Source organism: Cynoglossus semilaevis, chromosome 13 (genome assembly GCF_000523025.1).
Source record: "Cynoglossus semilaevis isolate Cse_v1.0 chromosome 13, Cse_v1.0, whole genome shotgun sequence".
Lineage (NCBI taxonomy): Eukaryota > Metazoa > Chordata > Actinopteri > Pleuronectiformes > Cynoglossidae > Cynoglossus > Cynoglossus semilaevis.
Window position 1 is genome coordinate 16,172,444 of NC_024319.1, and position 17,894 is coordinate 16,190,337.

The 17,894-nt window shown below is 37.3% G+C and overlaps 1 protein-coding gene across 11 annotated transcripts in view; it reads right to left on the reverse strand.

Annotated features, from left to right (window-relative positions):
* The window catches only part of cobl (cordon-bleu WH2 repeat protein), a 43,397-nt gene that overhangs the window by 14,468 nt on the left and 11,035 nt on the right, over window positions 1–17,894 (reverse strand). For 6 of the 11 annotated variants that reach the window (XM_008323909.3, XM_025061402.1, XM_008323907.3 and 3 more), the window contains 8 exons: window positions 17,493–17,681; window positions 15,280–15,490; window positions 13,638–13,866; window positions 12,879–12,923; window positions 12,203–12,273; window positions 11,950–12,012; window positions 9,988–10,122; window positions 270–825 (listed from right to left, as the gene is read on the reverse strand). In XM_008323909.3, coding sequence (XP_008322131.1) covers window positions 270–825; window positions 9,988–10,122; window positions 11,950–12,012; window positions 12,203–12,273; window positions 12,879–12,923; window positions 13,638–13,866; window positions 15,280–15,490; window positions 17,493–17,681 — 1,499 coding nt within the window. Of the gene's footprint in view, window positions 1–269; window positions 826–9,987; window positions 10,123–11,949; window positions 12,013–12,202; window positions 12,274–12,878; window positions 12,924–13,637; window positions 13,867–15,279; window positions 15,491–17,492; window positions 17,682–17,894 lie in introns of those variants that run through there. The other 5 variants (XM_008323913.3, XM_025061403.1, XM_008323911.3 and 2 more) reach the window with 5 other exon arrangements.

Genomic DNA, 17,894 nt, shown 5'->3' on the forward strand with positions numbered 1-17,894 from the left:
GTAAAGCATTCCACAGAGCACTGTCTCTGCGCACTTGCTTTCTGCCAACTGTGCATCCTGTTCTTATGTGTTCCACAGGTAAGTGACACACTTGCATCGAGCTAAGAAAACGTGTTCTATCAAATATATCTTTGGTCCAGTTGGAATACACTTACACTTCTTGAGATTTTTTGGAATATGCTATCATGTTCATTTTTCTGCTACTATTAGGACACAAGCTGTAACCTAGCCAAAGTAAGATTAGGAGTGATTAATGTAAGTATATTTACCTGTTGCACTTTGTCTGTTGTTTTCAACTTCTTCCATTTTCAGGTTGAGTGCTGACTCAGTCTCCGATCGGGAGCTGCTGGCTGAAGACGAATCCTGATTCGATTTGGTGGCAAATGTGCTGACTTTCTCCATCCTGTAGCTAGAGCTTTTCTCAGTGGGTTGGACCTGAACAGAGCCACTGGCTGTGCTGCTGGTGAGGGTGCTGCATTGAGAACCGTCCATCTCCAGATCATCGTCTGAAACATCATTTTCAGAGCTGGAATCCTGGACAGCCAGGCTGTCTGTGGTGCTGCTACCTGTGGATGGGGAGCTGGTGGGTGTAGGTTGTGTTGGTGTTTTAGTGGGGACCGGTTGAATTGTTTGCATTATCACAATGGTAGAGGAGGCAAGGACTGACTCTGCCGACTTGGTGCCTGAGGTTGGTGTCTCAGAAGTATGGTAATGAGGACTGGCAGAAGCTGAAATGTCATCAGATCCCAGGGTGGTAGCAGATAAGTTGGGAGGGGGACCTGGAGCTTTTCTTTTCCTTTGTTGACTTTCTACAGCAAGTCCAATCTAAAAGAAAGCAAGCAAACGTTAATGAAAGAGATTTAAAAAAGTGATGTGAGCACCTTGTGCATGTGTTGGTGTTTCTTTTTGTGTGTGGTCTACCTATAAATCAGCCTGTAAATTCAGTCTGCCACAACATGGGTAGAGTTAGCTACTGAATAATTAAATCGAGTGGGGGTTTGGCAGCCCTCTGGGTCTTTAAATTCCATCCAAGTACCAGCATTGCCTTCAAATTATCCTATACACAACATATCAACAACAGCTGGCAGGGTTACAGTTGATAAGCTGAATAGAGCATTCAAATGTATTTATCTATCAATGTGGTCAATGACCTTTACTGTGATGCTGAATAACAAAAGGTATAATCATTGATCCCTCTGACAGACCTGAAGTGCAGCCAAGTCTGGGCTCAGACATTTAAGAGATGTACAATTCTGCTAAGTGTGTGCAGAGACGCAATCTGCAAGTTCCATTTGACAAGTTGTAGAAGGCCTTGATAAGGCTGAGAAAAATGTGACAATTGTTTCTTTAATAGATCAATTCATCTTTCATAACACAAAAGTCTGCAAAACGAAATTTGCTAACGTAACCTTAAAGAGCAAAAGGAAAGCAAAAAATAATTTTCCTTGCAAAGGTAATATATACGTTTAACATCAATATTCATTTCTAATGTAATACTAATATACAAAAACTAAAACACTAATTCTTTTGTATTTATGAAGCTGCACAAAATTTTAATTTTAAAACTAACATTTCTGGAATTACGTATATACATATATACACACATACACACACACACACACATATATAATGTAAATGATCAAAAGGTAATCCTTAGTTTGAGACAGACTGCATGTATGACACAGACACAGACATGGATGTTGCCTCTATTTTAAAATTGGAGCTCTAAAGACAGGTTTAAACAATGCATTTGTCTTTTGTAAAAAAAATAAATAAATAATTGCTGTGGTGTTCCACTTGTCATGTTGCTGAATGTAGAGTTGCATCATGCAGGACAACAGATAGAGAATGAGTGAGAGATCAGGGCACCTTGCCTTACTGCAGGCGAACTGGGTTCACGCATATGAACTCAGTGAACTCACTGCATGGTATGCTATGGAAATCCAAATGGGCCCCCAACTGGCTGTCTTTCTCTTCCTTGGTCTCCCACTTCTTCCCCTCTCCCACACTCAGACATACACGAATACAGACCCTCCAGTGATGTGGGCCAAAGTTGAAGTCGAAATGGATGACTGAGTTGCCCATGAAGATGGATGTGTGTGCATGTGTGTGTGTGTGTGTGTGTGCATGTGTGTTCCCTGCAGAGTGAAACATAAGACCACCGCCTACCCCGCTATGAAATGAAGAGAGCTGCAGCCTCAACACATATGCACATATGATTTTATGTGTGACAAACAAACTCACGAATGTACTTAAGTGCAATTACATTATATTGAAAATGTATCTCCTACAGTGAAATGGAATGAGGTGGGCTGCAGGGTTTATTTGTGTGCTGCTGCCATGTGTATGTGAGTGCTATTACTGGAAACAGGCATGGACTCTGATTGCTATCTGGTAGAAGGAACATCTTCGAGGCCGTAGGTTTCTTTGCTATCTTTGCAAATGTGCAACATGCAACACCAATTTGGATGCCAATAAATGATATGCTATCACTATTAACTTAATATTACTATATTATAAATATTATTTCAATAAAATATGTTTGACAGCTACGCAAAATTAGCAGCAAAGACCTTGTGAATTGAGATTGATCGACCGAATCTTCAATGATGTCATCACCCATTCTTCTCATTAACTGACTTCCTTGTTTTTATAGCAAAGTAATTTTGTTTGTTTTGACATTAATTCCTAGACCAAGAGCAAAGAAAGATCTTGATTACAATGTCTTTGTTATCCACTTCTTGTGTGTCTTAAGTTATCATGGCAGATGTTCAGCAAATGGTGTTTATTTTCTCATTAAGCCACCTCATTAAACAAAAATAAATCTGCTCGATTGCTCATTTTTTCTGCTTTGCCTAGTCACAATATGCTGCTTAAGTGTATCAAAATGTATCTGGGGTAAGATCTATCTATTAAAATGGTCCCCTCTAAATTGATGATGTATCCAATGCTTAGAAAACTGAGAAATAAATTGACATGTCTATATGTTTTAGGGAATGCATTGTCACACAAAAGTGTATTAAAGGCCATGCCATGACAGTCTAGTGTGTCCATTAAATTTTCCACCCTATGGTTTGAGAGGCAAAGGGCCCCATGTTGGAAAATGTTGATCAGATAGGGCCACCCATGGAGGCTTCAACCTGGTGGCGTGACCATTCATCAGTTGTTTTGAAGGCCTCTTGATGGGTGAGGGGCTGTGTAACAGAGCAACATTACAGCGCTAATGTGGAATGTTAAATAGACTGTGTGTGTGTGTACACTGTATGTGTGTGAGAGAATCGGCGCATGCTCGAGTACTTTTTTTATATATGCGTGTGCGTGCAAATGAACGCGTATATATGTATGTGCGTGTCAGACATAATAATACAAGCTGAACTGTCTCAGTGCTGTGAGGGCAGTAAGGTCAAAAACATCCTAACAGTGGACTGTAGGACAGTAAGCATATGTGTGTGTGTATGTGGGTTACACAACAGACATATCAAGGCTGTGAATGTATGCTGAAAAACGTTGTAACGAAGTTTTGACAATAAGCGTATGGAACAGAGGGGCGTTGAAGAGGGTTGCTGAGGGTAAACGTACACACCGCTGACCCAATTTCATTGTTGGCTCATTTGTCCCCCTAACCCACAAAATTTCACAGGTTTTCCACACCTTCTCTTCATGTGTTGTATTTGTCCTTCATTTTTTTGTGTGTATCGCAAAATCATAGTCATTTTAAGATCTAAAAAATAGTCAAACTGGAAAAGGTATGCTAGATTGAATCTAACGACATCAATGTTGTAATTTTAAACAATAAATGTATTTCTAACAGTTGGTATTGAAAAGTACTTTTTTGGATGTTAGTCATAATTTGACTCCCGTTGTTTCACAATCTAATCTACGAGTGATTGTGGTTGAACAAGTTTTCCTAGCAATGGGAGGTGGGGTATTCACCACTCAACTGTTTTTTTTCTTCTACATTTTAATGCCAATGTGCCCATAGGCAAAGTTTGGTGAGTCTGTAGGCAGTACAACTTGTGACATACAGTATGAACTGAGCAGAACAGAGTCTATAGTAAAGGAGTAACCATCAACTACAGGTGTGTTGCTTCAGCTTTGGTCCAATATAGAGTGGACCATGTGTCAGCAGTTTTCAGCTCTAAACTGGTGTATGTTAAAGATAACTATGGGTAGTCATTATTATATACTGATATAAATTTATGTCTGCTACAAATGATAATTACACAGCAGCTTACACAATGCCACAAATGACTAAGCCAGACACAAAAATAGCTTCACTGAGTTTGTTTGTTCCAGCTGTCCTGGTTGGTGTCATTTACAATGCTTTCTGACAGTTTCACATGCAAACAAATCCTGTCCCACACAGTCTGCATGGCAGGGTGACAAGTTCCCCTATTATTGGCCCCTAACTCATACTTTCACAATGTTCAAGGTCAGTGCATAAGAATAGGCAGCTTATAGTGACTACCTTGAGACAGACACCAGACACCACAAAAGGCAAACTTCTCACATCCATCTGCCTGTGGCTTAGAGTGGATAAGTGGTGGTTTACCTGATCCTTACAATACAGTATGTAATAAATAATTACAATTTCAGGTTGAATCATCCTAACAAAAATAACATAAGAACCTGGATCACATCATCATAAAATCATTTTGAAGTAAGAATTTAGGGACAAAATTCAAAATTTTATTGGTTGTTTTGATGGGTATAGAGCATATTGTTCCATTAGATGCTGATGATAAGCTCCATAAATGTTAAGCTTATAATTTTAAAGGCATATGCATATGAGTGGCTCTGTAAATGCTTAAAGTATTTTTGTTGTATAGAATATGAAACTAATGGTAAAGCAATATGCAGATTTTATTTAATTATAACTAGCAATAAAAATGAAGCACATAAATCATGCTGTTTTATTCAGATGGTGTAGCACTGATACGGTGTGTTGGTTTGGCACATACATTTAAACTGATTACACTTTACAATGCTGATTACTAAGATTTAGGCTTGGACCCAAAACTAAGAAGGCAGTATGAATAAAGGATAAGTGGATAGGAGGCAATCACTCTTACAATGATAAGCCATGGTGCCAAAAATCAATCAAGCACACATAGAAAGTTGACTTTAGGTCACATGTGGCTGTGCTTCTATGCTGACATTTACACATTCAATCATCAGAAAGGATTAACATCTTCCACTTTCACAGTGAGAATAACAAACACACACACACACACACACAACATATATATGTATAATGTTACATACAGCATATATAGCTTTTAATAACTGGTTATTTTTCTCTTCTATTCTCTCTGCCTGGCACACACACAATCTAAGTGACAGAATATCAGTACAACCAGACCCATACAGAGCAGGGGAGGTCAGACCTGATCTCACACGGCGGTGGAGAAGCATCCTGGAAGTATTTTAATCCTATGTGTGAACGTGTGCCGTCTTTAACCCCGTCTACATGCAATGGGATCACTCACTACAAATACCAGGTCTGTTAACAATGTATAACACTTTAATCATCTGGCATGGGGAAATTGAAGGACCTAGAACTAAATGCCATTGTATTTTTCCTAAACAAAACCTGTAACATTTTAAAGTTAAGTGGGGTTACAATCTGACTTTATTTGAGGAAACATCTTGGAACCGGATGAACCTTGATGAGTCGTTGGTTTGTTGGCCGACAGCCAGACATTTTGGAAGCTCTGATAAAGTACACTGTCGAACAAGAGCCAGAGCACCTGCTATTTTCAGCTATGGCTCAAATTAATGAAAACAGCAGTTCTAAAGAAAGGACAAAGGACGAAAGAGTGATGAACAGGCTTCCTGTTTTCTTTGGCAACAGAAGTCAGCTTTCTCCCAAAGGGACATAACAGAACATCTTTGAGAATTCATGGTCATACAGTGGAGTCATATGGCTTCCAAACGGCCTCTAACCTCTCACGTCAGGAAAACCTGGATTACATTTTTCTCTCCATGCTCACATTGCTTTCTCATTTGTTTGTGTTCTCTCAAGAACTATTATCTTACCTAGGCTTAGCCTATCTAACCACAAACATCACTAAAACAACACTTCTTGGACACAACACTTTTTGGACACATTGACTCAACATTCCCCGATTAACCAACAATGCAAACATGTAAATTACCTTCTGCATAAGATCATTGAAGTAAACTGTGATCAAAACATCATTTGAACGATGTTGAGCCTGAAGTATCTAAGTATCTTGAGCACAAAAGATTAAAACACTTGGACATATTGTCTCACTAAATCTTCTGGACTTCTTTGTTCTTAATACATTTCTAAAATACTTACTTTAAGGTAAGCCTACATCAGTTTTGACAGGTCTGCATACTGTTCATATGTACTACATATAACCAGTATGACATTTGTTTGAGCAAATAATAAAATGGTAGTTTCTGTTTTAACATTTCATGACAAAATCAAATCAAAAAGTCACATTTATTTCATAAAAGCATCAGCAGGAGATGTGCAAGCAGCCTGTGTTTACAGGTAATCCCTTTAAAGACACAGGTCAGGTTTTCCCACAGATTTATAGATAGCCAGCTACCTGAAACTGATCTTATTACTCCCTAACCTTCTACCTCCCAAAGCTGTTTGTCCTTGGTTAAACTTTTACCCTGCTGTGTCCTTTTGTAAGGTCATGGTGGCGCTGAAACTGTGCCAGATTTCATGCTGCACTGGAAAACCAAAACCCTGCGATGTGTAGCGTTATTGTCGTGAGACCTAAATACACATATCTAAACCCTCATAAGACCTGGTGTTAACGTCACTGTGCGTTTCTGCGTCTATACATAATTCAGTGATTCACTTTGTCTATTTTGTGCCTAATCCACTCTCATTCTCCACTTCACCTAGGTTGTCCCCAGTTTTCTTGTGCACGCAACAGACATGGTAAACAGGCAAATATGCTTTACACATGATTTGATAAGCTCCTCCTGGGCCTGAGAAGTCAAGCAAAAAATCTTGGAATTTATCTACTGCTTTGTACTGTGTGATTTTTGCGAACTGAAAGTTCCACAACATTATTGTGCTGCTCTTGACTGGACAGACACACATAGTTTATTGTTCTTTTACCATAAAAAAACTGCAAAGTCTCCTGACTTCATGATGAACTCTGTTTGTTTAAACACTGCACTCCAATCTCAGCTTACTACACAATCTTCTGTTCTTCAGACATCACATTAGGTAAAGATTCTATCTTTACTGTAAATGAAAGCTAAAGCCATCTCATTTTTTTTTCAATGTACAGGAACTATAACTGGGACTGTTTAGAGAAGACAAAGTGTTGCAGACTGAGTTTTGTTGCGTTCCTTTAGTCTCAAATTAAGCTTTCACTAAAAAATGGGTTTGCTCTGATTTAAAATTAAAACCAGGACACATCTCAACAACAACAAAGATACAATGATTCAAACTGTAAAAGCTGACGAAAAGACTAAGACTAAAAGTCATGTCTTTAGTCATGGTACCTATGGAAATGATCCATTTTGTCTGTCCATGTAAGTACAGCTATAGACATCTTCTTTATATTGAGTCAAACACGCTGCGCAGCTTCATACTGAAATCAGCGTTCAAATATCTCGATTCCCTTAAACATGACATGTTTAGATAAAAATAAGCTCAACCTTAGTTCACTCAAAGCACATGTTAGAGATGACACAAAGATGCCAGAAGCAAAATGCAGTAGAGCAGAAACAATGGAATGAGGTTCTGAATGGCTCCATGTAAAAGTTTGCCAAATTAGAGCTACTAGCTATGATGATTTAATTAGCTGCCCTGAGCTAACTCTCTTAAGGCTATTTAAAGCATTAAGTTTCACTAAAACAATGTCATCAACCCAATATCTCACAATATGATGATATTGTTCATTACTCCATCCCAATGGCTGCCAGTAGTTGATCACCTAAGCTTATTGAGGACAGAGGGAAGTCTATAATGAGTTGAGTCATCATTGGAAGCTGTCCTCAGACAACCTGTTATTACGTGCTCGATCCTGTTCACACCACCAATATGCAACTGTGCATGCTGTACATGTAATCATCAGTCCGTGTGTAAGCTGGCCAACTTCCAGCACATCCCTTAAGGACATACCTGTTCTTGTTAAGTTATTATTTTTGAAAAGAATAGCGTGACATCTGGTTTCACTGGATCTTGCATTTGCCCAGGATAATGTGATTTTATGCTGACAGGAAAAGTGTGCTAGTTTTTTTTCTCTCTTTGTAGTCTAATACCAATACTAATACCACCTCTAGAAAGTGCAATGCCAGTTTCCATATAAAAGTAAAAGTTGGAAATGATGTTGATGTGATTTGATTTGAAATGAACTTCTGCTGATCCAATTCATACACCCCTCATTATCTGCAAAGCCCCATGGGATACTGCTCAACTGCTACAGTATGTCACTCATCAAACTAAATCCTTTAAAACCACTTTTGCACAACAAAATCACTCAATTTTCAGACACCTGACTCTTCTGTTAAATCATTAAACCTGTCAATATGTGGACGACGTGATTTTAAAATTCTACAAAAAATCAGGAAGTGCCCCCTGCTTTACAGAAAAATGCTACCCCTGTTATTAACAGAACTCTTCATCCTTAAACATGACCTGGATGACTGAGAATCTTCCACGGTTGTTTTACCTTGTTAAGAACTACAAATGGAATAAGTTGCATTAACCAGGGAAAAATATTGTTTGTAGACCATTCAACTGACCAACCACACCAAGCAGACTGTGCTATAAAACATTTGATGTATACCAAAATGCAGCTAAGTGTAGACATGCACAAAGTTTTCAGACTTCAAGATCATATCAGTACACATTTCGGGGAAGGCATCCATGATTAAAGGGATAAAGTATTAAAATGACAAAATTAAAATTCCCAAATCGCTTATGTGTCGCTAAACATAGCAACACATAAGTTGTCTCAGTATTTTCAGTGACATGTACAAATAACTGTTGCCTTCTGCCTCAGCACAACCACAGTTTGCAATTCTAAAAATATTAACAGAAGCCAAACACAAAGGAATAAACAGTTAGCAAAGTTAAACTTGACCTTTTAACTAATAAAATTGTTGATGATTATAGTGATTAGATTAAAATATTTGATGCATTTTAACAACTGGGCAAATCATTCCACCTTCCATCCACTTACTGTATCGTTGTTGTGATATGCAGTCAATACACATTGTTATTTACAGCATAGGTTGTCATATGTCAAAACACATCAAAACTCAGCATGCAGTTGTGGAGGCTTCAACTTCAGGTCAGATGCATGGCTTTCATTAGACCAACCTCCACCCCATTTTAGGTGGATTGTATTAAATTTCAGTCTAGTAATGCATTAACGGTCTTAAAAAAAAGAGGGACTTTATTAGTTTGTGTTTTTAAGCAAATGAGAGGACACTTTGCGTGGTGGTAGTTATTAAGAGATCACAAGCCCGGAGATAAACAACTACACTCAACTGTTCAATGTATAAACTTGGATGAAAGTGCTGCGTAAAGCTTTTATTTCCGTTAAATGGTTTTGTTTTTAATTAACAGTGACTCAGAAAATTCTCACATCGCTTTTCTTACAGTTTTTTCCCTAATTGCTAATTAGGCTAAAAAAAGAACACAGAGGTCTCTATGTTGTCCTGAGGCAAAAAGAATCTTGTTGATAGCACACTTCAAAAACACAAGCTTATTATCATGAGGACAATGGAAGGGCAATGGTTGCTAAATAACATTTCCCAGCATGCTGCCATAACAGTATAATGAGACTGCAGGGAACTGTTGCACTATTGTATACAATACAGGTCACTGTGTCCTTGAGATGGTAAATCCCAGTCGAAAACATCCAAAATAAAATGGAAGGTCAAACTGATCGCCTTTCCGCATACGTACATACCTCATGTTTTTAATACGCCACCCTTGTGTAACACGCAAATACAATTAGCTGAGCTGTATTCCTTCACCTGATTTCTCACACAGCTGGTCACTGTCATAGCCTCAGGAGGTGCTGGGGCCCGTCTCTTCTTTATTTCGGCCTTAGGAGACATCTTGGACACGTTAGTGACTGACTGAGACTGACCCAAGGTGTAGGACAGACCCTGAAAATATAGAGACACGTGAAATCTAATTATTTGTGAACATCACAGTAATAAAAACATTTCAACTCTAACATGGAGCACTACTCTAGCAGTTTGTCCTTATGACAAACAAAATTAATTCAGCTTATGAACATTAAGTTTTTCAGATTCAACTTTGTTTTTTTTTACAAAGGTTTAAAAATCCACTCTTTTCACATGTACATGTCATACTAATGTTGTCTCTTGCTTGCAACCTAAATGAAAAACGTTCATGTTATTTGAAGGTCTCATAAGAAATAAGAACATTTTTGATCAAAGAGGTCATTATTGACCCTAAAGTACCAAAGGTGGCAATTTGAATGACTAGCAAGTAATATGAATGATAACAATTACCAGTTTGTTATTCTTACTCATGAGATTTTCATGCAAAACAACATTAAGTTTAAGCTTGTATTCATTGTGGACAAATTTAGAAATGTCTATATTTGACCACAATGAATACAAGCTTTTTTAAAGTATTTTGCAGGAAATAAATTCTCAGTAGAGATCAAATTTTACACCCTTAAAATCTTTGGGTTAAAAATGATTATTTTGGTCTACACCATGATGCTTTCTGGCCATATTAGTGTTTGCACACTTACTCTCTCACACACACGCACTCACACACAAAGACACACAGTCGATAAGCCCCTAATGAACAATTAGTGATAAGAGGCTTGGCTTTTAGTGCTAATGTAGCCTAGGTAGGGTAATCTGATGCCTTCAGGCGGATAACACTGTATGTCTATAAGTGTGTGTGTTTGCTTGTGTAAGTTAATGCATGTGTGTGTAGTCTGATAACAGACTCCAGCCATGGAACAATCATGTCGTAGAGAAAAAGGCTAGCTACATTGAAACCTCCTAGAAAAAACGTATCGACTGAGGAATATCAATATGAAGAAATATGACTCAGCTTTCACTGTCTACATTCAAGCCAACAATAAAACAAATATGTTTTCTATTATGGTTATCAACACAAAGTTCCCTTTTACAACACTGAAGAAATACAACAAACATGACAGAGAAAATGAGGATGAAGAACAGCAGAAACAGAACAGTAAACTGATCCAAAGTGGAGCAGACAGTGATCCTCCAGCTAATACAATCAAATGTCATATTGATCTGAGGTGAGCCACACAGGACAGCTGCTCAACGGAGGTCCATGGATTCAAAATCAAGTTAACATGATTGAGTTATGAGTATGAAAGATAGATGGGCTAGCTAATGCAGCCTATAATTGTGGATCTGGTTCAACATGAAAGCTCTGCACACACAGATACATGCATATACACACATACACTCAAGCACGCACACAAGCACAAAACTTTGTAATTATTAAGTATAATTACATTGTAGATATAAGGCGATCACATTTTACTTTTACAGATGTTTCTAAGCTTCTTACTCATCTTTTGGTCCATATATATGTCTTGATTTTAAGATCCGTTTTATGTAAAACAAATAAAAATACATAAAAAATAAGGCAAGAAAAGCACAAATAATCTGTCCAGGACCCAAATGGGGACGGATACTACCCTCTGGTGGACAATAGCCCACATGACAAGACCAGGACGAAAAGCTAGACAGAAAATCCCCCTAGAGCCACATCTTTCCAAATAAGTCATTCTATTTTCACAAAGTATGAATAGAGATGTCTTTTATTATACCACGTACTTGCATTTTTCCAAAGCGTATGCACTGTCTTTACTGTCATGTTCACTTTATTGTCATATTTAGTACCTATGGTTAGCCATGGAAAACCATGTATTTTTATAAAACAGCAAGTCTGGATTTGGTAGTTAAACTTACATTAGAGTTTGTATCAGGGTATTCGATTGCTTTATCATCACAATCATCCATGTCCACAGATGTCTGCAAACAGAAGACAACTCACATGCAACATTAAGCTGTTCAAGCATGGGTTTAGTATGCCACTTGTTAATAAATATAACTATCCATCACCAATCCAGGTTGGTTTGTGAATAATTGCCTTAGTTTTATTATGCCCTAAAAGTGTATCGTAAGATTTCTTAATTTCCCTTAAAAAGCTATCTGGACTTACTTTGTTCTTTTTTCTGCTGAACTGGAAAATACCCAGGAGGCCTTTCTTCTCTGTTCTGGAGCAACTGTCGTCTTAACAACAAACACAAAAGAGATAAGTGAGAATATCTTTTCTATAAATACAAACTAAGCTGTCATGGCAGACATGACATGCAAATAACAACAGCAACCACAGCTTACCAAGTGTAAAACCAGTTTCACATTTAACACACTATTACTTAAATTGAATACGTTCAAAATATTTATATATTTAGGGTCATACGCCAACAGTTCCTAATTATATCTGCCATTTTATTTTGCAAATATCAATTATTGTACCTGCTTTCACTGAGTGCCAATTATCCCAGCAGAGGGAGCTGTCGTATAATTTTGTTAATGCTCAAGTCAGTCTAACCTTGACAGTTAGCTTAAGGTCAGAGTGAAAAGGTTAACTGGCTTTTCATAAAAGGCAACAGCTGAAAAGGCTGTTTGATTTTCAGGAAAGATCAATAAATGTAAGTAAGAAATTAGCCATTTTCACTCAAAAGACAAAGTGTTAGTATCTTTAGAATGATTTGTTTTTGATTTATAGACATGGCCAAATACAACAACATGGTTAATGAACAAACAGTAGTGGACTTGGTTAAACAACTACATAGATTTGGAAGCCACGAGACTAAAACAGACAGAACTTATACCTGAGTAGTTCAGGGCAGGTGCTGAAGCCATTTTAGGCTGCAGAACTGGAAAATATAACAGGTTCAAAACATTTTACTTCACAGATACAGCACAGAGGTGAGCTGTTTACAAATCGGACTCACTGTTTTCAAACAGCAACAACACTGTCCATTTCAGTTTTGACTTTCTTAAAAAAAAAGGCAATTATTTTGAAAGGTCAGGGGCAATATGTGACCAATAAACCATTGTATATGACCAAAGATACACAGTGTTCTCGATGTGACTGATAAACCAAAGGTCTTTCATCACAGATCAGACTTTATTACCTTACGACACATAAAAAAACAAAAGGGCTAAAGTGTTTCCATGTATACAAACCAAAACTTTGGATTCTGGACCATAAAGTAGCTTAATTTTAGATCAAAGACTAAAACCCAGCTTTTTGTAACTATAATTTAATTAAATGGTAATGATATAAGAACGCTTTTTTATTTACTGGCTCTTTCAGTATGTTCACCTTGCTACTCTTTTTATTTTACCCTCAGAACTGCCTTCATTTAGATTAAGATTTTAAGAATTGTAAAACATGACAAGAGATGTTCTCAAGTTTCTATTGGCTAAATTGACTTGGGTTATTAGGCTGTGACCCTTAGCATCACAATTTTTCAGAGCCTAGAAGTGCTGATCACTATTTGCTTCCTCATATTCTCTTTCTTCCATGTTTTTACCATATCTTTACACACTTAGCTAAATATGTTTAAATGTTCCAAAAAACCTACCTTGACTCTTGTCATGCACGTACAGCTCCTTGATCCCCAGATCTGACAGAGATTTTTCCAGTGGTAGTGTTTGGCGACTGATGTTGTCCTTCAGAAACAGGACGTGTACAGGGTCTAACTCGCACTTGTCACAAATGACAGGGGTCAAGGCCTCGAGTGGTACCGATGGGTTTACCCTCAATATTGCCTTCTGGGTACCGTGGAAATTCACCATCAAGCGAACAGTTTTCTGATAAAAACATGAATGGGGCAAAGTGCGTTTTAAGACATTATGTTTAACATTAAAGAAAATTAGAGGAAAAGAAAAAACTTGTCACTGCAGAAGAAAAAAGTAACAATGGTTTGAAAAAAAATTTGTCATCTATGAGTCACCAACACATCAATAGTTTTTACATGGAATAGTTTAACTTGTGAAAAAATACCTAGTACCTAATTCTAAAAAGTGGTTACATTCACTTGAGTAATGAGTAACTCAGAGTTGCAGACTTTCTGCTGAGGAAACATTTAGCACATGCATGTGATTCTGATGTATATAACATTAGTACAAAGTGTTCTGTAAAGAAGAGCAAATTTGTCATCTATGAGTCACCAACACCAGCTTCTATAAAAACTAAGTAATGTATTAAATGGCCAAAGTCACAAGTGACTTAGTCACATGTTATGTCACAGTTATGTTTGCTTTGCTTGATGTGTTGCATCATGACCTTAGCTTCTGTTAAGGCCTATAGTAATAAATGTAAATATTGCAGCTGGTTTTCATTTTCTTTGTTTTAGTCAGATACAGTGCATGGAACTATCATTTCAAGTTTTCAATTAGATTCAAATTTAAGTTTTAATCCTTTCAAATGTCATATAGCTAAAGTAAACTGCTTTTTTTGATTGTTATTGTTTCTAACTCTTGAGGTGATTGTACAAAGGGCAGAAGGTTGACCGACAGCACTGTTTGAAACAGTGTCAGCCGCTGGCCTGAGTCCAGGCTGGGTCAAAGAGAGAGAGAGGGAGAGAGAGCAACCAGTGAGCCCTGAGAAGGGCAGAGAAATAATGCATGGTAACTAAAGGTAAGGCACTCATAAAATATTGAAAGTGTAGGAGGAGAATGGAATAGAAGCAGGGACAAGGAAATAGACTAAGAGAATATTTCTTCTTAGATGAAATAACTTCAGCATGAGAAAGAAGCTATACATACAAATATTTTGAGAAGAATGAACAGAGTACACATCAAATGACTGTATAAACACTGAGTCCAACAACATGCTTGGCCAGTGGTTGTACAACTCTGCTCCTACCTTAGCATAAGCCTTTACAGGTTTCACTGGCCTTGCTGTCTGCCAGCAGTGATGAGAAAGAGGTAGATTTGGAAGGGACAAATATTACATAAAGTCTTAAACTGTGTATTATTATTACGGTATTATTCTATACCTTAGGCCTAAGGTAAAGCCCAAGGTTTGGGTAAAACTTGTTACTCAAGTCAGTTGACGAAACTGTCACGGTTTGGTAAAATGAACATGAATATCCAAGTCTCTGCAAATAAAACTTTGCAATATTTAATCTGGTCTTTCAATGTGGTGTGACATGCATTAATGGCATAGACAAAGGATTTGTGAAAAAAAGGAAAACCAATCTGGAATAAGGCTTCACTCACCTCTGGCACTCTTGGTGCTGGTCTGCTCACCACCTTCTCCTCTCGGCCTTTCTCCTTGATGAAAACACAGGCCACATTCAGGGAGCCCAGCAGGGCATTGGGTTTAAAACCCAGAGGGTGGCCCTCGGACGAGAGCAGCTCCAGTGTGTGCAGTGCTGGGTTTAGGTGGTGGCGGCTGCACAGCTCCACCAACAGATCCATCAGCGCCTTGCTGAGAGAGAGAAGGAGGGAGAAGGGAAGGGAGGGAGCAAAAGTGAAAGATGTAGTAGGACAGAGGGTGACAGAGAGTAGTGGAGAGTGTGGGGGAAAAGGAGAGAGTAGATTTTTAGCTCATTTATTGAAAAATCTAAATTGTCAAAACAGACAATAACTGATACACATTTTTAGTTTTCTCTTAATTTAATTTATTAGACCAAGTATTTTATTTATTAAGCAAACATTTAATGTACTGATCAAGTAGATTCGGTTGGTATATTCATGTGCAGAATTGCTGCCTGCTTTTGTGTTTTCTCTTTGTTCTTCATTATCAAAGTAGTGGGACATTTCTGGGTAGGAATTCTTAGAACACTTATCACATGTGAAATCATCAACATTGGGATTATACAGTTTTTATTATTCTGGTGAAAGTGGCCCACAGATTTTGAAATGAAAAAAAAAAAAAAAAAATTGGTTAAAAGATTTAGTTTATTGTGACTTAAACGTCTAGGTTCACTATCAAGACAAATGTATTTGCTGTAAGTAGAAAGAGAATATTTGTTTTATTATCAAGATTTTAACAAAAATATTTTTAAAAAACAGATCGATAACACAAGTGCACTTTGTAAGAAAAAGAATAATCATTGAAAATGATGAGAAATTTGCAAACTGATGGCAAAAATCATGAAGTTTAGAAAAAGAATACACAAAACTAAGTTCTCATTTTGTACGCAACATTTAACATCTTCTCTTTACATCTACTTAGAGTTGGACCACCAGTGTCCCAGTATTTTAGAGACATGACAAGCAAATAATTGCTAATTACTATTAATGTGATTAGATCATGTCCATTGGGCCACAAAGGATTTTGTGAAATCTGCTCAACTGCTTTGCTGGTGTATGTCAAGGCTTGGGAATTTAATGAGGAAACCTATAGTAGTAGCTGTCAATCCTCTGAAAAAAAGAAACCCAGCATCAGTGTCCAACCTTCTCTGGGAACAGCCAGATCAGGTGACAGTGCTGACATAGAAACTACTACAAAGAACATTATTGACAATTACTTTCAAATGGGCACAGTCTACTGGTAAAACCAAACTAAACTATGCTGTCAACACTCAGGGTGACCTGTGCTATTTTTCTTCTCTTAGGTTATCTTTGATAGTGATTTGTTTACTTGGATGAAATTCAGTGTTGTATTTTTTAATTGATAAAAAGTACAAACCTCAACAAAGTCAGTACAAAATATTAGCAAAATTTACCAAGACCAATAAAGTGGAAAGGTTTATGCAGTTTATCAAGTACCATTTTGTAAAAAAAAGAAAGAAATACAACTCTTCAGAATGAACTAACTACATATGAAATTAATTCCCGACAGTCGCCTGTACACACATGCAGATTGTAGATTTTTCTTATCATTTGCCTAGCAACTTTCAGCCAAAGCCAGACCGTATTATTGGAGGTCTAACTAAAGATAGAAACATTGGTTTGATGAAATAGTTTGGTGTCAATGATTAAACCTAGCACTTTATTGGAGTTTATGAAGGTTTTATGTCAAGCAGTCATTTAAAGACACCTTGAAGATTTGTTCCAGAAAACAGTAAAAAAAAAATTACTCCCCCTACATAAGAGAAAGTCCTACAGTGACAGGTCAGGCATAATCTATTCATTCAGTGGAACAAAGTTCCAAGCAGAGAATAGAACCCCTAACAGGGGCCTCCTGACCTGTATCATAAGCAGATCCACAAATGAGGATCACAAATGAATCATCATATCCTAGTGACAGACTGTGGGGCTGACATCAAACAACATCCATCTTGATTTATATTTATATTGTGAAGCAACTAATAAACACCAGATGTGTAAATAAAAAGATAAATGTGTAACTATAGATTGTTTTTTTTTTTTAAACTGTAAACACACAGACATTTCTACACCCTTTCTACAACTAAATATCTCATCATTGAAATGACCCTTTCTACAACTAAATATCTCATCAAGTCTTAAATTTAAATCCTTACCTGCCTTGCTCAGTTACATAAGTCTGATACCCTTGTGGTAGGGTGAGCTTGAAATTCACAGTGGGTTTTAGCATGTTTTCTTTGACATCTGTGCCTGATGAACCTTCCCCATCTGCTTTCCTAAAGATGTGGCGAGAAGAAGGTTGAGGGACCTGTGGTGGTAGTGGAGCACGTCCCTTCATTCTCTTCCTGATAGATGACAAAATAAACAGTATTAATACATTATCATATTTAAAGGTTTTCAGATTTTATTAAATTTAGAGGATCTTGTTTCTATCTTGTGGATTCGTCCCTTGTGTAGACATTTTTAATTCTCTCAGCTTCAGCTATTTGTCACATAAGATTAATGTAATTGATCTGAATGTGTGTAAGAAAATATCTATACACAGAAAGATCACAGTA